Raw genomic sequence first — 21,350 nt, forward strand, 5'->3', positions numbered from 1 at the left:
AGAGAACGAGTGGGGGAGGGGCAAAAAGAGAGGGAGACACAGAATCCGAAGCAGGCTCTAGGCTCTGAGCTGTCAGCACAGAGCCCGATGTGGGGTTCGAACCCACAAACCGTGAAATCATGACCTAAGCTGAAGTCGAACGCTTCACCAATTGAGCCACTCCGGCACCCCTGGATTCACTTTCACTGCAATAAGTCGATGTTTAAAAGTGTTTTCCTCCCTTATGAGTATGTACACAGTTACCTCACAATACAATTTGAATATGAGGATGGTTTGGACTAATGTTCATAAACTGGGAATGATTCGTTTTGTTTGTAGTTATTTGATGGAGAATATCTACTTCCCCCCACATCCTAACATTTTTTGGTTTATGTTGATTGACTTACTTTGCAGTATTACCTTACTGCAAATAAACAGAATGACCATGAATGGCTATTTTTTTTTTAACATAGAACATATTGTGAAAATTATCAGGGTATCATTTTCTTTAAAGATATTTGGAATATGAATTCCAGATGGTAGCCCCACTCATGTCCTTTTCTGGAGCTTTTCAGTAATCACACATAACAAGCAAAACAGCAGTGACAGTGGCTAAATCTTCTCATGAGTCACTCAGTGTCTGATTAGGAATCAGAAGACAGGAGTCTGGTCTCTATGGTTAATTAACTATTTTTCTGTTACTAGGCAAATAATCTCCTAGTTTTCTGAGTTCCCTTATATGTAAATGGTTTGAAATATATGGTTGCCATAATAAAATATTTTGAAAAACATAAAGTGAAAATATGAGGTCTCATTTTAATAATACTGGAGGTACTTTTGAGCTAAAATTCTTCATGAATTTTTCACCAACTCACAAAAGTGGAGAGAGGAGGGAATAGGCAAGGCGATGTCTGCATACTATTGTAAAAAAGTACATGAGAAATGTGAACCACTGGGACATAATCACAAAAATTTATGAATTCTGACTCAATTTTATTTAATGTAGTAATTCAAGTTGTTAACGAATAATTTGTGGGTAATTTGAGTAGTATCTAAATTGTATATGACCTCAGTTATACATAAGCTTTTCTTCCATTAGTTTTTCTCTTTTGTTGAGGTTTTGTTGGAACTTTGCAAGAATAAAGAAGGCAAACAGATTTTTTTCAGTCCTCTTTGTGGTTATAACTGGTATCTGTGCCAGCTATATTTGTGGGAGGGTGAAGTAGAAAAGCCTCGAAATGACTGGTCTGGCTTCAATCCTACTGTTTTCACCAGGCCTCCTTTTTAGTTGGGGTCACTTTATCTACATCTGCAAGTTTCACTATGTCCAGGTTCCCAGACCAAATGGTTTCTATTTAGGCCACATTTAAGAAGCTCCAGGCCAGCAGCTTAGTAGCCCAGTCTTGTCAGTGTAACAATTTGTTTCCCGATTCTGAACCCAGCATGAGTTTAGTCCCTAAAGTCCTACCTCATTTAATCATACCTGAGTCTCTATTTCCTGCACTGTCCTATTGTTCTTTGGAGCAGCAGCCTCACCTCTTCCTTAACCAAACTCTTGAAGGGTAGAATTTTCTACCTGGGCTCCTGTCCCTGTGTCTGGATCCTGATACCTGCTGCCATATTTTCCTGTGGTGCATTCCTTTGAAGTACGTCTGGACCTTACCATTGGCAATGGCTCCACATTGTGTTCACCTGTCGTACGGTTGCTGACTTTTCGACAGCTGAATGTCTCCATGCTTACCAGTCAGTGCCTGTTAGGCCTTTGCTGATTGCTTGCTTTGGGTTCCTCTGACATCCCCTTACTCTCTATGGGTTCTGTTACCTGCTTCTGGGATCTTAGACCAATCAATAGGTCTGTGCAGTCTCTGGGTTTAGAGTCACTTGGACTGAGTCTGAGCCAGGTTCTAAAATGCCCCAGTATAGCATATTAATATTTTATTTAAGGTTTTCTTCTATTTTAAAAACAAATTTTTTATTTGAGAGAGAGAGAGAAAGAGAGAGAGAGAGAAGGAGAGAGAGAGAGAGAGAGAGAGAAAATGAGCGACAGAGGGTCAGATGGAGAAAGAGAGAATCTTAAGCCCAATGCAAGGATCAATCCTACAGACCCTGGGATCCCAACCTGAGCCAAAATCAAGTCAGACACCCAACCGACTGAGACACCCAGGTGCCCCAGGTTTTCTTCTTCATGTGAAATTTCCTTCAAAGAAGGTTATTTCTATAGACCCTCAAGTCTCATGTGGAAAAGGAACTCAATGTTCCTAGGCATTTGGTATACTGACAAATGCATGGAAGAGAGTACCAAGATCTTTGGAACAGAAATTAAGAAAATCCAGCACCCATGTATACTCCCCTCTCAAAATACAGAACAAAACAAACAAAAGCTCCAAAAGGATATAAAAAAGACCAGCTAACTTTAAACAATGGAGCATTTCATCAAGGACTTAATTACTCTAAAAGGGCATAATTTGTAATCTCTAATAGGCATTGGGCATGGACTTTGGTAGACCAGGAGATGACAAGGGAAAACTAGTTAATAATCCTGTGGTTACTAGCTAAATTAATGCTCCCCCTGCACACAGCCTCCCCCCACCCCCAGCAAAAAGGAGACATAAGCATGAATTTGATGTCCTCCAAATTATTAAATAGTTCAATGAACTTTAATATAGTAATTATGGTCTGCTCACCTAAATTAATCCTTTAATGTTAAATGGATTGTTTTTTGTCATTTTTGACAGGGTGTGGTAAGTCTACTTGCCACGATAATACGTCTGAAAGGGGCTTGTTTGGGTAAGGCAAATGTGAGTGGAGTCATATGTAGTTTGAAAACCTGTGGATCTGTTTTGAAGGACTTGTGAAAGTATTTCTCCTGCAGAATTATTTGTCCCAAGATTAGTAGGTTAAAAACAACCCAAATAGAATCCAAAAGAATCACACGATTTCATTTCCATCATAGGCAAAATGATAAGGAAAATTCTTTGTGGGAAATATACATAAATGCAGAATTTAGGATCACGTAATGAAAGGAACCCATTAAGAAGTTTTTTACTGCCCCCTGCTGTCAGTTTCTAAGAGCAATATTGTAAAATTACTGTAAAGGGTGACTCAAGAAGAATTAGTTGAACAAATTGGTTGGAAAAAAATTCCCTGCCTTTAATTACACCACGTTTTAGTCAGTAATGCTAATGCTTACTTCATGTTTGTGAGCAATACCCTGTCAACCCAAGAAACCAACTCTCGCTAAGCGTGTACTAGTGGATGTAGGGTAAGAGGCCAAGTCTGCGGCTTGTGAAATGCTATATTGATAAGAATGTACCAGCGTTACAATTTTTAGCGGATGAGATCTACTTTACTGTTTGTCCAAATTTCACAACGTCAAATTTACTGTTTAATATTTACATAATCTAGGTAAAACACTCTTCATAACAGCAAAACTTTCAAAGTAAATGAATGAATGGCTTATTTTTGTAGTGCAATCCAACTTGAAATGTTATTTTCACTTTGGCATATAAAATTAAGACATGAGAAACAATAAAAATAATAGATAATACTAATGCAGCCGTCACTAGATGCAAGGCACAGTTTTATTTTTTCACACGTGTGATGTCGTCCTCATAAAATAGAAGGAGGGAGGTATTAGTTTAATTCCCATCTCACAGATGAAAAAACTAAATGACAAAGTAACTTGCCTAGGTGACACAATTGATAAAAGGTGGAGCCATGGCTGGAAACCCTGCAGTCTGACTCCAGAGTCACTCCTCTTAACCTCTTTGCACAGAAAGTACGAACTCGGCAGTGAGGGAGGAAGAACTTAACAGAAATTAGAATGGTCATGGTGACGTAAGTGTATATTGCCTCCAACCAACCACACACTCGTCGAATCGTGACCTTTTTGCTACAGCCATGCTGTAGTGGCCGGAGCCTGTGTATAAACATCACACCTGCATTGTTTTCAGTTGGCTTTATCTTTCTTTGTTTCCTTGGTTGCATTACACTGAAGGTGCGTTGGGGGTGCTTTTTTTAAAAGTGAATATGTGGCCCCTTAGCCCATGCCTTAGGTCAGTTTATAGAGTTGAGGGTTAATCTTGTGGTTGGCCACTGCACACCTGTGCCTTTCATCTCTATACAGCCAGACAACTTCTAGTTTTAGCCACACTTTCAACCATCTTCAGCAACTCGTATTCAAATTATGCAATAATTTTCACACTTTCACAGTGCTTTGAATACATGAGTTGCACATTTTAAGTTTCCTTGGATGCTATTAATTCTGGAGTCCTGTTTAACAGGACATTTGTGCCCCTCTATGCCTGTCCAGTCCTTTGCCTTACCTTTGGTAGCACATGGTTCATGACAACAGATACATTCCACCCATGATAACTGGCAAAGCTACTATTTGCGATTCTAGGATGCTTTTGCCCGGCAGCTGTTTGAAAACACGACTTCAGGTTCCAGAGGGCTAACTATCCAGGAAATCTCATTCCACATTAAAGTAAAACCAAAAGTCAACACAGATCATTTGATCTTCATAATAAAAACGTTCTTACCTGACCCGAGGAGTTGGGTTTCCAGTGACTCTACACTCCAAGTAAACTTTACTTCCTTCTGCCACTTCTTGGCTCCGAAGCTTCTGGATGAATCTTGGAGCTGAGGGCAAGCGGAGTGCATTCTGAGGCTGTGGGTGAGGCATGTTATTGCATGGCACTGCCTTGTTCTGGTCTTTCTGGTAACGATGCCTGGCTTCAGGCAACTTGACCTCTGCTTCCATCTCCTGTTGGTCTCCAGTGGGGCTCTGGCTGGCTGAGGCACCCATCAGGGCTGATGGCTGATTTTTAGGAGACAAGTACCCACTGTCTGGTGATGAGGACTCCCCATTTGGGCTTCTATTTCTCGGCTTTGCTGCTTCTCTAAATATGGACGTCAGCTCCTCAATGAAATTAGCCGCCTTGTCACATAGCTGGCTCTGGGGGCCAGTCTTACTTTGATATGCTGGTTTGGGCTTTACACTTGGGTTGGGAGTTTTTGCACCACGTTTTCCAGACTTTCGGAGGCTCCGGATATAGCTGGGGCTGGCAAGCAGGGGTGATATGGCAGGTTTCCTCTTTGAAGCAGGTGAAGAGATAGGAGCGGTTTGTTCAGGCAGAGGCTGGACAGGTGTTGACCTATTATCATGAGGTCTTCCTGAGGAGGTTGACTCACCAAACTTGGTCTCCTTATGGGAAGGGTTTTCACAGAGGCTTACAGGAGAGGTGTTGAAAATCTGCGAGATCTCCTTTTCTGAGTCAAAATCTTCTGTTTCGGAGTTGGCGATAGATCTCCGGGCCAGGTCAAGACTCTTATTTATCTCTTCCTGGCTGAGAAAAGCAGATAGCCCAGGGAAGAAGTCAGCATTCTTGCTTTCTTCCTGCATGTCTGATAGGGAATCATAGAAGGAGTCATGAGAGGAAGTCTCTGACATAGTTGAATAGTCTTCATACACTCTTTGTCTGCTCTTAACAGGAAGGCCAGGGGCACTGGAAACCAGTTTACTTCTTGTGTTCTGAAAAACAACACCAACAGAATTGCCATTAGTAGTATTGGGTGTGTGTGTGTGTGTGTGTGTGTGTGTGCGCACGCGCGCGCGCGTGCACACGCACGCGCAAACGCTCACGTGTGCGTCTATTATAACACTACTAATCTACAAGTTGGGAGAAACATGAAAGTGAAAAATACACTTTTGTAAAAATCATTTTTCTCTATCCTTTCAGTTGGAAGAAACATCAAGTATACTTGTGTTTATAATTTATCATTTTAATTTAATATTTTCTTTGTGAGTGAATATTAAGTGTCTTACTAACCAGCGACGAGTAATTCAAAAAGAAAATATCTGCAGTAGAGTCTAAAGAGTGTAGTAGGGCACTCTGCACTTCTCAGAGCCTCCTTCTTTTCTGTCTCCCCCTGCCACTACGCACCTCATTAAAGCTCTAATTTCATTAATGTATGAGATTAGTAGCTTGTTGATATTTTAGTAAATCTGATTCTGCTTATCTCACCATAAACCACAAATACATTTTGATTCCAACTCTTATTTGTTTTCAGTTTTCAGTGAAATATTTGAAATCTTACTGGTTCACTTTTTCCTTGTGTCCACCTGTGTGCATTCATGTTTATTCATTCAACAGTTATTTCAAGACATAGTTAATAATCACTTGCTGAGTTTCAGGTGCTAGAGGTATAGTTATGTTCTAGACTGGAGACATAAAATGTTTTGTAAAGGGCCAGATGTGAATACTTTTGACTTGATGAACTGTCCTGTCTCTGTTGTAATTATTCAAATTTGCATGGCAGCATGAGACCAACCATAGGCAATACATAAATGAATAAGCATGGCTATGTGCCAACAAAACTTTGTTTATGGACACCGGTATGGTATTTGAACTTTATATAAGTTTTACATATCAAAAATATTGTTTTTCTTTCGAATTTGATTTTTTTCAACAGTTAAAAAATATATTAAAAAACATTGTTAGTTTGCAGGCCATACAGAAATAATAGTAGGATGGATTTGGCCTAGGGGCTAAAGTTTGCTGACTCTTGATCCAGACTAAGGACATAGTCCTTATGTTGAAGGAGTTAAAAGTCACGTGAAGTTGTGAAAGCAGGGAGGTGGAAAAGATATTAAACAAATAATATAAAATTTGGACAGGGTGTCAAAGGAAAGTGAAAAGAGCTTCATTGCTATGAGTGCCTAACTTAACCTATTAAGGATATATGAGAGTACTTTGTGCCTTGTATAGGACATTTATATGGAAATACCACCAGCATTTCCATTTTCATTGTATGGAAATACCACCACTAGTTTCATTATCTGCAAAATAATTGGGCAAGAATTGAAATTCCACTGCATTTTGAGCTTCTTTTTCTGTATATTGTTCATAGAATGATAGAGGGAAGATCTGGAAAACTTCAGAAGGGAACTTTGCCTCAAGATTGAGTCTAGGAGTTAATAAAGGAAGCTTCTTGGATGTGGTAAAACTCAACTTTATAGGTTGGGTCAGGCGTAAACTTAGACATTCATTCTCCATAAGGTAAGTGGGCTCCATTAGGACAGAACTGAGTTGCTTATCCAGAAGCAGTTTCCCACCTACGGATTCTGCTTAGAGTGATGAGATTTTGTTTGATTAAGTGAAATGTTCTTTTCTCTCCTATGACCAAAAAAGAGCCAGCTTGCATTTTTGACCCCTAAAAGTCTCTAATCTCAAAGAGCATTATGTAGAGGCATTCCAGAAATCTACCTTGAAGATTTACCATCACATAGGATGCAGGGATTCATAGAATCTATCAATTCAACAGAAGATATGTAATCAGATTTTAAAGCTCAATATTAACCTATGACATCTTCTTTAGTTTAAATTTGTACTTGTGTCTTAGATGTCCTCTTGGAAAGTTACTCTGTTTTGTGGGCATCATGAGATTCTCCACATTCTAGTCCTAGTGTACCTACTAAGATATATTACCCTCTATTCTCCTAGTAAATCTTACAAATCCATTAGAGTGGTCTTGTCACTTTATATAAAGACATTATAATGTCCTTATAACATGAATTTATTTGTCCTGTCTGTGCTCCAGAATGGAATCATTCTGATTCCTTACCAGTTTTTTAAATTTTTTTAAAACATTTTTATTCATTTTTGAGAGACAGAGAGAAACAGAACATGAGCAGGGGAGGGGCAGAGAAAGAGAGGGAGACACAGAATCCAAAGCAGGCTCCAGGCTCTGAGTTGTCAGGGCTTGAACCCACGAACTGGTAGATGATTTAGGAGCAGCCAACATAGGGGCCAACTCTTAAATTGTGTGAGGGTTCAAGTCATCAGGCAACATTGGCCCAGAAGAGACATGAAAACTGGAAGAGATATGCTTGGGCCAAAAGTATACAGAAGGCAAAACACCACATTTCCATTTCTTTCTTTTTTTTAAAGTTTATTTTTTGAGGAAGAGAGAGAAAGGGAGAGGGGAGAGAGAGGGAGAGAGAGAATTCCAAGCAGGCTCCATGTTGTCAGCACAGAGCTCAACGCAAGGCTTGATCTCATGAACCATGAGATCGTGACCAGAGCTGAAATCAAGAGTCGATGCTTACCTGACTAAGTCACCCAGGGGTCCCCCTATTTCCATTTCTTGCAAATTTTATTTTTCTTTGCAAGAGAAGCTATTGGGCTATTGGTCTGTTTATTTGTTTTTGGCCTTGGAGAAATTAATATTTTATATTGAACTCAGTGTGAGAGAGATGGGGAAATGTGATTTTGAACAATATGGGTTTCTGCCTTCATGGGACTTAGTCCATGAGGGATACAAATAAGTCATAGCATATATAATTTAGTGTTTCAAGTGCCATGATGAGAGAAGAACAAAGTGCTATGTTAGCACCTAGAAGGAATAATAGGATTAGGACCAAGACAAGTTTTACAGAAGATGAAGCCTATTGGATAATATGTAAAGGGCACGAAAGAGTTAGGCAGGTAAAGAGGGCAGCGGCAGAAGCATATACAAAGTCTTGGATCCCAGGGAGAGTATGGCAGACTCAGGTGACTCAGCTCCAGTGAAACAGAAATCTATCTGGAGAGGGGAGGTATCACCAGAGACAAATTTAAAAAGCAGGAGTGGGGTTAGAGGGTCTGAAGCCATGTGAAGAACTTGAATTTCATCTTTGGTGTGGTTAAAAGACACAGAAGACTAAGTATGTGGGAAACATCACCAGAGTTGCATTTTAGAGAGATAACTCATGGTAGCCTGACTTGATGACTGACTCAGGGGAAGAGGAAGGCAAGTTGAAAGAAGGAAGTCATTGAGAAGGCTTTTGTCCTATTCTCAGAGTTATGTACATTTCTCATTGCTTTAACTTTGGCACTCATCATCTGAACCTCCTTTTTAGTCTTGGATAATTCCTCATATTCTGAGCCTCTGTGAGAAAGTAAGCTCACTTATCATAATGGAATGTGAAACCTCCAAATATTTGCTTTCCCAGCCCCTTGGAGCCTGGGTGCAAGTCTTGGCACATGGCAATTACATGCATCCGTCTTGGACTTTGAGGCAGGTTCCATGGAGAAAACACTCTAGTTTCTGGCAGTGGTAATGGATGCAGCAGCATGGAGTACGGAGGGGCAGCTGTGGTGGCTGTGCAGAGGGCTGGAGGTGGAGCTGAAGTGTGGACCAGTCAGCTGTGACAGCAGTGGTAGCCACACGTGAACCTTTTTCTGGCCTTGTGGTCTTCCCTCCAGAATACACTCTGGGCCTCATTCTGTGAATTGCCGTAGCTCCTATCAATCATTCGCTTTGCACTCAAATTGACCAAAGAATATTTCTGTCACTTGCCACTAAGGAATATGAGTGATAGTAGATAAAAAACATGACAGAAGTCAAAATAAGTGACATTGGGAAGAAAAACAGTGGACTAAAGCGATAGAGAGAAGATAGAACAGAAACGTGTGATTGACTAAATACCAGAGACAAGATTATAGATTTCTTATTCAAACAATGGGATGGGTGATGCCACTAACTTGGCATGACACAATGGGGGACGTTTTGAGGAAAAAAACTTTAATTTTGATTTGCACCTTTTGCAACTGGGAACTCTGGTATTGCGTGGAAGGCAAGGTGAGATGCTGGTACGTGAGAGAAGAGAACAAAACTAGATTGGGAAGTATTAGCTAAGGGTGGCACTATAAGACATGGGAGTGGATAAGGTCAAGGAAGAAAGAGAGAGAAAAGGAAACAATCCTCCAGAGAGTTGGGGGGAAACCAGGAGACAGTTGTTAGGGAAGCTAGGCAAGGAATCTCACAAAGGAGCTCCTTTTTTCCTTCTGACTTAGCAACTGGGAACATTTAGCACCATTGGCCACAGCAGTTTTGATGTATGTGACAGAGATATAAGCCAGATTCCAGATACATTGAGAAATTATGGAATGAAAAGAAGTATAGATTGCAAGTGCTACAGACTATTCTAAGAAGTTTATAGAAGGGAGGACAGATAGGGGTAGTAGGTGGACAAAAGTATGAAATCTAATGGGTTTATTTGTTTAGGATGTGGCACAGGTATGTGTTTCAGTGCTAATGGAATTAGCCAATGGAGAGGGAGAAGCAGAAGAACCATGTAAAAAAGTGGGGATGATGTATAGACCAGGGCTTCCAGGATGTGAGATGAAACGGGTTATTATAGTACAAATGACTTCAGGTTGGAAGGGAACATTGTTCTTCCATTGTCAAAGGAGAGAAGTAATGGAGTAATTAAAGTGTGTGTGTGTGTGTGTGTGTGTGTGTGTGTTGGAGAGAGAGAGAGAGAGAGACAGAGAGAGAGAGGGAGAGAAAGGGGGAGGGAGAGAGAGAGGAAGAGAGGACCAGGGGGAATCTTGATACATGTATAACTGAAAGAAAGGAGAGTTCCTAGCTTGAGACTTCTGAGGATTTGGAAGTTTATAAGGACAGGAGATGATTTGAAATAGCTGTTGTAGAGAAAGGGAAAAATTTCCTTAAGAAAGATTTATGGGCAGTGGTGAGGGTTTAGTTGAAGTTAAATGTGATGTATTCTAATGTCATTAATCAGTGTGATTGCTCACTCCTCTTCACTGGAGCTCAGCAGTCCAGGTGAAACTGTGCAAGTAAGATGCTCCAGGTTCTGAGGCACAGGTAGGATGGAAAGAAAATGGACAAGGTTGTTGAGAATATCAGCAAGATAGGGGTGGATTCTAAAGTCTATGCTGGATTGGGATTCATGGGTAGGAGTTTGATCATAAAGAGATTAAGGGACTGAAGGCCCAATGAAAGCAAAAGAAAGATGTAGTATGAATGACTGAGTGAAGATCTGGAAAGATGTATTGAGATAGTGAAATGTCTGAGTTGATCATTTCAGAGTCACAGCCTTTTGACTTCCGACTGCATTTAGAGTGTGGCCACCTGACTGTTTTTGACTGTTTTTGTGGAAAAATGCAAGAGTTTAGTAGTCTTTATGATTGACAAAACCTAAAATATTTATGCAGACTTTACCAGGAAAAGTTTGCCAACTCCCGCTATAGAAAATCAGCTACCTAATAAATTCATCTAGCTTAAGCACTAATAATACTAATCATGATAATGATAATGGCTAACAATGTATGGCTCACCATAGGTAGGAATTGCCTCAAGAACCATTATGTAGATTATTTCATTTAAAATTCCCACAATAGGTCCCAGTTTATAAAGAAGGAAACTGAATCAGAAAATGTGACTAGGAGAGCCAAGATTCAAACCCAGGCAATGACTTTAGAGCTCATTATCTTAACCATACACTTTCCTACCAATATATTATAGCTTCACAACCAAGAATCCTAAGCAATATTATCAGACTCATAAAACTGGATCAGTTTTCTGCTATTTCTGCTAATATCAGAGTTCTGCCATTAATTTAATTATACTTAGTGCAAAGTGAACATGATAGGATAAATTTTAAGCCTTCATAAAAAATTATATGAGATAGTTTAAAGGAAACTTATGAATGCTGAAACACTTTTTAGTTCCTTTTTTCAAATAGGGAGTGTTTGCTGGAGGCAGATTAAATCACCTGCTTATTAACTTATATTTTGGTTTTAAAGAGGCGCCATCTGACAGGATCCAGTTGTCAGGATTAGGTGTAGCTTAAAAACTGCTTGCACAGTGAAAAAGAAGATAATAGCTCTATGGCATACATGGTTTGGGTTTAATTTGCAACCCAGTTATTGCTGCTAGAACATGCACAGGGTCTAGGGAAAATGCTCATTGAATGCGGATGAACAAGGGAGGTTTCCAGGTGGCCCAAACTCACTGGGAAATCATGCTTCAGAGATTTTCATGTCAGTCCACACCCCAAAATTAAAAGATTGTAATCAAAAGAAATACAACTGCAAACATCTCCATTATTTCCCTCAGATTATATGTTTTATTTCAAACGGTGTTTTCGGTAATTCTCTGCTGGTGTGATAGATACAGAACACGAAATACACTGAAGAGAACTAATTATACTGTCTTTAATGAATAAAGAAGTGAGATGAATGCCAAAAACCTTAACAAGTTCCAATTTAGCAAAGAGAATTGAAAGATATTGAAATTTTGAGGAATAAGGTATTCTCCTACATCTTTAATTCTTCCCTGCCTCCCGCCTCTATCCTCTTCTGGAATTTGAATTGCTTGGAAATTCTTCTCTCCATCTTTTTCTCTTTCATATATTCTTCAACCATCATTAATAATTTATTTTAATTGTTACTTCCCTTAACGCTCTCATATGCCACAGCTATTTCCTAATATCTTGGAATTTGTATAGTTCTAGCTTCTTCCCTTTGAGAGAAAATGGCTCTTTGCTAGCCCTGCACATTTTATAATTACTCTTCCTTTCTTCCACCTCCCTTTCCTGGAAAGGTAACTTGAACGTGAAATCAATTGAATGCTGTTTATTTATCACTTAGTATGTTCCAGGGAAGTTTCAAGGAGGGCAGAGATGAACCAGGCATAGTTTCTCTCCTTTAATGTTTTTGTAATCTAATAGGAGAGATTAGAGGGATAAGACAAGAGTAAAAAATAACTCAAATACAAGGAGAACCATGATAATTGTTATTAAACATAGTTTAAGCATACTGCAGTAAGAGATCGAAGATGGTGGGAGAGAACATGTTTACAAATTTGGCCATGTCATTCTTTTGGTATCTGTTTTCCAATGGTACAAGCTCCATTGGATAAGAGAAGGTCCAAAACGTGACATGCAGTTTATCTGTGGGCTTCCAGACAGCCTGCCCTGAGGGAAACTCTCCAGCCTCAACCTCTATCTTCATACTGACACATGCTGCAATCATGCCCTACTGCTTTCTGTGCTATTCTTTGAAAATTCCACGTTCTGTCATGTCTTCGTGCTTTGCACATGCTTCCTTTCTGTTTTTCTGTTTCAAACTCCAGTTTGTCCTTAAAAACTTGATTATTTCACTTGTTTTTGGTGCTTTCTGATTCCCCAGTCCGTGTACTTTTTTCTTCCAAACGTGACACTTTGCATAGTATTTTAACATTCATCTTATTGAGTTATTAATATGAGTTAGAGAACCCTTTGTCCATTAGACTGTGAACACCTTGAAAGAAGAGATGTAACTGACAGTCTTTGAATGGCGAATGCTTGGCACAGTGTCTGGGTCATGGCAGATGACGAAGAGAAACCAAGAAATACTTGGTACTTGAGACATGGATTGAACCCTTCCTAGGATTTGATGGGAGACAGAGCCATGTGAACGAAGACAGGAGGCAGAAATGTTTCATTCCCTCCCCTTGCTCTCAGCCATCCAGGTCCCACTGCAGGATTTCTCTGGGACCAGCTGTCCTCAGTGAAACATTGTTCTTTTTACCCAGCTGTTTCACCTGTCTTACCAATAGTTACTCACGCCCTGGGCTCTGTTTTCTAGTAAGAACTTGATAAAGTAATCCATGCTATCTGTAAATAGCTGTTAATGTAAAAATATAAAACACACACAACATGCTCGTTTCACCAATACAAGACAGTAAGAGGTCTGACACTACAAAATAAAAACCTTGTCTCTAAAGACATTGGTTTTTGTGTTTCTCAGTACTGGCCAAGAAAGTTTCTCATGAAAAAATTCAGAACCAGAAAAACATTTCTTTTGTTTTTTGGCATTCTTACTACTAGACAAAGAGGATTCTGTAACCCTTGATAATGCTCTTTGGCATGATGCTAGCAAGCTCAGAGTTAAATTTTGAATCACAGAAATACAAATCTTTTTAGACGCCTCTCCCAATTTTTTTTTTTTTTTTTTTTTTTTTTTTCGTTCTCTGTTGACTTATTCAGTCAGCATCTTTGCTGTGTGCCCACTGTGTTAGGCACTTCTACAGGCTGGGACACAGCTGTAAGACAGAATTCTCTGCCCTAAGGAGCTAACATTCTAATAGGAGAAAAGGCAGAAGTAGGAAACTGAGAAAGTGTCAGATTCTGAATTTCTTATATTTGATTTATCTTAAATCTTTGAATTGCTTTCGGGCGGTTGCACTGTGCTTTTATTGTATACAGCCTCAAATTATCTTGCAAGTTGTTAAGGTACAAATGAAAAAAAAATACTAAAAGAAAAGAAAAGAAAATGCATATTTGTATGTTAATATTGGTATTTGCAGACCATGACTGTTTTATTTTATCTTTTTTAATGTTTTATTTAGTTTTGAGGGGGAGTGGGAGCACTAGCAGGGGAAGGGCAGAGAGAAAGGGGGACAGAAGATCTGAAGCAGGCTCTGCACCAAACAGTGAGCCTAGGGGGTGCTTGAACTCACAAACTGTGAGGTCAACCTGACTTAAAGTCTGACGCTCAACCAACTGAGCCACCCAGGCACCCTGACCATGGCTCTTTTGGAAGGCATGCTGTTAGTGGGAGGGTGGTGACAGTCACAGGAGGAGGACACTCTCAGGCTAATGGTGCTTTAGGTTCTCTCAGATTGTACCATGCAGGCAGCTGCAGGTATCCTCATGGCGTTCTGAAGGTAAAGTCTTCCAGGTGAGCTTTGACATTTACGCATGATGCCAGACTTAAGCAAATATTTGGTGAAGCAAAGTTTAGGAAGGTCAGCAAATGCTATGAGGCATTATAGATGTCCTTCCACCTTGAACTTCAGTGGACAGCTTATCAGCATCTTGACTTCTCCCAAGCAAATATTGCTTTCCATTATAAACTTCCATGGTCGCCTATTTTGTTCAATCCCTGTGCATATTTCATCCATTCTGAAGAATTTTATGCTGCTTAATTTATGGATTATTTCTAAATATAATTTTATGGCTTACAACTTCTTCCTAAGTTAAGCATTTGAATTCTGTTGGACTCTTGATCTATGAAATATAGAGCACTCATGTAAGTTTTCATTGAACATTTTAAATTTGGTATGTACATCACTCATTCTAACACAAGCCATTTTATCATCTTAAGTTGTCTTGGCCTTACTACCCTAGTATTTGCAAAAGTATTTACTTTTGAGTTCCTGAATATAAACATAAATAAATATGTATGATTCACAACATATATGAATATACAGAAATAAAAGAAAAGAGAAAGAGAGACAAGTTTAGGAACTATGAATAACATGTGTTTTGAGACTTGCTGACTTTTGGTGATAATTATGTGAAAACCAGATCTATGACAATCAAGATAATCCTCTATTTTGTCGGTTAAAAAATATTTGTGGAACACCCTGTGCACGATCCCCATGAGACAAGGCACTATAGGCTGTTGACATGTAAAGATTTCCCGGACTGGGACCGGGAAGGCAAGGCATATGCATGAGAAACAGCAGAGTCTAGTAGAAAGAATTCAATTAGAAACAATAAAAGCTAGCACTTCCTACACGACAGCTTCTGAGTGTGGCCTATTGCCTGCTTTCATGTAGTGAACTATTTGATCCTCAGAATAATTGATGGAGTAGTCATTATTTTTCTTTTTTATTATTTCTGTACTCAAAACTTCAGCATAAAAACATTAAATTATTTGGCTAAAGTTGAACTGTTAGGAAATGGTGGATTTAGGGTTGAAACCTGCATTTAACCACAGTTTTCTTTTCCTGTTGGAGATAGTATGGGTATTTACTTTAAGAATTTAGATAAGGGGAGGGGCGCCTGGGTGGCTCAGTCGGTTGAGCGTCCGACTTCCCCTCAGGTCATGACCTCACGGTCTCTGGGTTCCAGCCCCGCATTGGGCTCTGTGCTGACAGCTCCCAGCCGGGAGCCTGCTTCGGATTCTGTGCCTCCCTCTCTCTCTGCCCCTCCCCTGCTCAGGCTCTGTCTCTCTCTCTCAAAAATAAATAAACATTTAAAAAAAATTTTTTTTTAAATAATAAAAAAAAAGAATTTAGATAAGGGGAGAAATTTTGCAATCTGCTTATGCAATACCTTGTAGAGACGTTGAGAAGGTACTATAATTTTGAAAGAAAAAATATTTGATGTTAGGAAAGTACAGATGGGGTAGTAACATTTCGATAGGCATTTTAAAATGCATATTAGTTAGGAATAATTACACGAAAAAGATTGGAACAGCATGAACCAACAATTAATGTTGATTATCTCTGTGGCAGGGCTTGGGCAGAAATGCGGTTCAGGCGTGGGACATTTAGGAACATTTTTTGTTGTTTATTTCACATTCTTTGAAAAACAAACCAGTTAAATTATGAGTGATTTTACAATTTAAATTAAGCATTTTAATTTGTTATTTGTTTAATTATTTTAATTGTTTATTTAAACAATTTCTAAAAAAGTAAAAAAAAATTGTTGGTAGCAAATTCCAATGCTAAAATATTTCAAAATAAAAACTACACCATGAAAACAAAAGTTGAAAAAGACTTAAAACTTTTGTTGCTGTTATTTTGAAATCACAGACAATTCTTAGACTAAGTTTCTTCCTTTCATTTTTATTGTTTGTCTTTTAATATTTTTCATTTATTTATTTTTTAAATTTCCAGTATAATTACTGGAAATATACAGAGTTATATTCGTTGTAGATATACAATATAGTGATTTAACAATTCTATGCTTTCCCGGAGCTCATCACGATAAGCATCACAATGCTTGATCCCCTTCACCTATTTCACCCATCTCCCACCCACCTCCCCTCTGGTAACCATCAGTTTGTTCTCTATAGTTAAGAGTCTGGGTTTTTGGAAAAACTACAAAAACAACCACAAAAAAAAGTAACAAAATGGCAATAAGTACTTATTGATACTTATCTATTGATATTATTTTGCATGTGAATGGACTAAAAGCTCTAATCAAAAGACATAGGATGATAGAGTGGATAAGAAACAAGACCCATGTATATGCTGCCTACAAGAGACTTCATTTCAAACCTAAAGACACCAGCAGATTGAAAATGAGGAAATGGAGATACATTTGTCATGCAAATGGTGTCAGAAGAATGCTGGAGTAGCAATACTCATATCAGACAAAACAGATGTTAAAAAAAGACTGTAACAAGAGCAAAGAGGGACACAACATAATAATAAAGAGGACAGTCCCACAAGAAGATATAACAATTGTAAATATGTTTGCACCCAACGTGAAAGCACCCAAATACATAAAAACTATTAACAGGAAACATAAAGAACTAATCAATAGTAATACAATTATCGTGGGGACTTTAGCCCCTCACTTACACTGATGGATAGATCATCCAAACAGAAAATCAGTAAGGAAACAGTGGCTTTGAATGACACACTAGAACAGATAGATTTAACAGAAATATTTTAACAGCTGTGGATCCTCTCTCTCTCTCTTTCTATGCCCCTTCCCTGTTCACTCTCTATCTCTCTCTCTCAAAATAAATAAACATTAAAAAAAAGTACACACACACACACACACACACACAGTATATATAAACAAGCAAGCAAGCAAGCAAATCCCAGAAAGGTTCTGGGGGTCCTGCAAAGGTTTGGGGATAGTTATACTGGGTGGCAGTCATTACGAGACTCACAAAGCTTGAGGTGAGTTCACAGCATAAATTACTGGGGTTCTTGGGAAAATAAATTAAGATAAGAAATGAAGACTGTTTAGACCATCAAAACCAAAGTCTAAGTAGGCACATGTAAAAGCCATTATGGTGTCTGCCATTATAAAGATATCTTGTAAAAAGAATAATAGATTTATTGCAAATGGGAAACTTGGAAGCCAAAGCCACAAAATTGGAGGGCAGGGGTGCCGTTATCAGCACTTACCACCTAATTCTGAGACTCCCAGGCTAGGATAAGTTGGTCATGGACTGTTAGATTGATGCTATTTTACCAACCAACCTCAAGAAAATTTTTGTGAAATAAGGCATATTAAAAACACCGCAAAGCTCCCAATCCAGTGGCACATCACTCTTAGGTTTTAATTTGACTCTGAGAGAACCAAGGCTGAACTAAAGAAATGAGATTCTCAAGATTCAAAGAACTGAGCACACCACATTTTGGCATAGATACATATTTAATGTCTAAGATTTATGGTCCTAGAAATTATAGATATCTAAAAATATGACAAAATCTTACTAAAACAGCCTGGAATTACAATGGCCATTATGGGGAACATTCCAATTAGACAAGATCATTCATTTAAGAAGTGTAATTGAAAGCAAGAGTTTCCAAATCAACAAACAGAATAAGATACCTATTTTAATTGGCATGCAGAAGTCTCCAAAATGTTTCAAGATTCCAAACAGCTTCATTGAAATATTCACTGCAAAAGTCTAATGAAAAATTATCCCACTTTACCTAGGAGAATTTATCCTCCGTCTCTGAAGAGACCACAAAACTATAAAAAGTCTGAGCTATTAGCATTATGAATGCAATAGCCCTAAGGCTAGAAACCTAAAACAACTGGGCCTTTCCTATTGCATTCTCCTTTGGGGGGCCATAATCAAATCTCTGGCCTAGAAAATGGTGTCTCATTTGCAATCAACTGGAACACTGGAAAAATGAATGTTCTTGAAGGTATGATAGGAAAAGATAGGATTCAGTAGGCAGAAAGGGAAAGATTAGGACCTGAGCTACCTGGGTGGGAAAAAACATAGATTTTGGAACAATGCTGGAAGTGTCTCACCACAGCAAACCTCCCCAGACATAAGGTTCCTCTTAAGGATGTAACAGACTCCATCTACTTCCACTCAGATTTCCCACAAGAATTTGACAAAAGACCTAAATATGGCCTTAGGCCACCTCTCATACAATGGAAACAAGCCAATCAGGAATGGACTACTCAGCACCTAGAGTTATCCAGCCAATGAGGGTAGGACCTGAGAAGGAACAAAGGGGAAGGGAAGGCGTGGGCAACCAGAACCTTATAAAACAAGGACCCTTGCCTATTGTCCAGTGGACATTCACTTTTGAACATCCCCTCTCTATAAAGACAGCTTTTCTACTATTCCTTTCTGATCTTATACTCTAATAAACTTTTGCCTGCTGCTCATTTTGTGTCCACCTCTTCATTCTTCAAAGCAGCAAGACAACGGATCAGGTATTGAGATAAAAAATCCTGCAACAAAGGTTTGTCGAATCCTTGACACCAACTCAAATACCCCCATATTTACCCTCAAAAGAGGGCCTCCATATGGGCCCCTCCCAGGATTGAGGGACTCTTGAGAGATTCTCTAGTCAACTGCTATCACTTATCCCTTAAACAACCAAGGGGAAACTAAAATGAAAATGAATGGGCTATGATGAGGGACCATAAGGTAAGCTGAGGACCAAGCACAAGCTAGCACAATTCCCACCCTCCACCAAACCGCCCACCAAGTGGGATATGTATGATATTCCTTAGGCACTTCTGGCTCCCCAGGAACAAAGGAAAGGACAGAAAACAAATGGTTAAACTGATAAGAATCTCCATCAGTTTACAAATATCTTAGTACAATTACAAAAAAAGGGGCAATCTTATCAATAGCCTAAAGTCCAGGAACTTCCTACTGTCTTAATGTTAATGCTTTGCTATAGGGAAAAACAACCTTAGCTTCACAATAGCTAAGCCTCCAGTAATCTGAGTCTTCTTTAGCATATGGAAATCCATTTAAGAAACTTCCTCTTGACCCTACCTCCCCCAACTCCATAGTATGTAACCAGTCACTCTTCACAACCCCAAAGCAGTTCTTTCTGCCCACGGGTCCTGTCCCTGTGCTTTAATAAAATCACCTTTTTGCACCAAACACATCTTCAAGAATTCTTTCTTGGCTGTCAGCTCCAAACCTTACCATTACCCCAAAACCTCATCAGGCTACACTTTCCATGTTAAACTTACTCACTCAGGAGCTCACAGAAAGAATTCTGGGGAAACTGGAAGAAGTTGGTGAAGGGTGAGAATTATTAGCAGAATCAGCTTCCTTGGAACTCTATAGTGCCAGTCAGAGAGGAAGGTAAATTTCACACAGTTTCTTCCTTTCCAAATCCAGACCCATTGGTTATTGATCCTTTTGATGAGGAAGCATGAGGCAAGCTGAGGGCAAGTACAGGCTAAAAATACAAGCTAACAACCCCTCCCGCTCAAGGTGGGATATGTGTGATACTCCTTGGACACTCTTGGCTACCCAAGAACAAAGGAAAGGGCTTTAAGTTTTTGGCATGGTAATGTGGGAAATAAAGGCAAATGAAAAATTAAATTCCTTTACTGCCTACAGCTCATTGACATGTCTTTAAAACCAGCAGAGTGACCTCCCTTTAAGAGCTCAGCTGCCCCAATGATGACACTTTGCTAGGGGTAAAAGGGAATCTTAGCTTGACATATCTCAACCTTGAGGATCTTATAAGTCTACTTTAACATGTAAAAATTCCTTGGAAACTTGCTTTTATCTCAACTCACCTGAGATATATGCTGACAGTCATACTCCAAGTTTATGGCCCCCTGATATACATCTAAAGGGTTTCATGACTGAGGTTTTACTAAATGGTAATAAATGGTGTTTCCCTAGCAACAGCTAGCTCCTCAAGGTTCTGGAAACCTTGCTTCCAAACTTCCTTAGAGACTTACTCTATCCTTAAACCCCTCCCAGCCTGAGGGTGTAACATCAGTTACCCATCACAACCCCAGTGCAGCTCTGCTGCCCATGGGTCCTGTCCCTGTGCTTTAATAAATCACCTTTTTGCACCAAAGATGTCTTCAAGAATTCTTTCTTGGCCATCGGCTCTGGACTACCCCTCACCATCACCCTAAAACTTCATCATTTTCTCTCCCAGGAACAACTATTGCCTTCTTGTTTGTCTTGCTTTGTGATCTGAGAATTTGACTTGGCAACTATCAGTTTGTGGGCCTCCAAAATATGGTCAGACGGAAATGTGTGTTGCACTCCAGTTTGCAGCAGGGGTCTTACTTATTGTAGCCAGCTTTCAACAGAGTTATCTAAGTCTTACTTTTGGGGGGGGGGCTATCTTTAGGAGTGGCTGTGGAACTTGCATAGTATCTTTTGCATCCTCTTTGAGGGTACCTCTTGGGTCCATGATGTTGTTCGATACTTCCAGGAATATTTACTGTTTTTCCAGCTGAAACCCAACAAGATATTTGAAAGGATTTTTTTAAGTCTGTCTATGGTCAGAAGTTGGACAATTGAGAGCTAATATTCAAATCCCGATAAGAATGTCTTCAAAGGACTTTTCTCCTAAGCTAAATAAAACTATGTTGGGTGGGGGGGCATTCCAAGACAAACAGCTCTAAATCCAGGACATAAGAAACTTCTGGTTTGTATCTTAAAGATCTCTCTGATATAAAGTAGCAAATTGAACATAATGTAATTGACTGGGTTGATCAGTGCCTTGACATATTCAAGTTGCAACCCAATCCTTTGAGGAATTAAAAACAGCCGTACTGGGGCGCCTGGGTGGCTCAGTTGGTTAAACGGCCGACTTCAGCTCAGGTC

General features: G+C 39.3%; 1 protein-coding gene across 3 annotated transcripts in view; it reads right to left on the bottom strand.

Moving 5' to 3' along the window:
- Positions 1-21,350, bottom strand: part of PALLD (palladin, cytoskeletal associated protein) — a 406,924-nt gene that overhangs the window by 382,066 nt on the left and 3,508 nt on the right. For all 3 annotated transcript variants that reach the window (XM_019441032.2, XM_019441033.2, XM_019441034.2), the window contains exon 2: positions 4,521-5,512. In XM_019441032.2, the coding sequence (XP_019296577.2) occupies positions 4,521-5,431 (911 nt within the window). In that variant the 5' untranslated portion in view covers positions 5,432-5,512. The remainder of the gene's footprint in view (positions 1-4,520; positions 5,513-21,350) is intronic.

Source organism: Panthera pardus, unplaced genomic scaffold (genome assembly GCF_024362965.1).
Source record: "Panthera pardus isolate Hobbes unplaced genomic scaffold, ASM2436296v1 HiC_scaffold_13, whole genome shotgun sequence".
Lineage (NCBI taxonomy): Eukaryota > Metazoa > Chordata > Mammalia > Carnivora > Felidae > Panthera > Panthera pardus.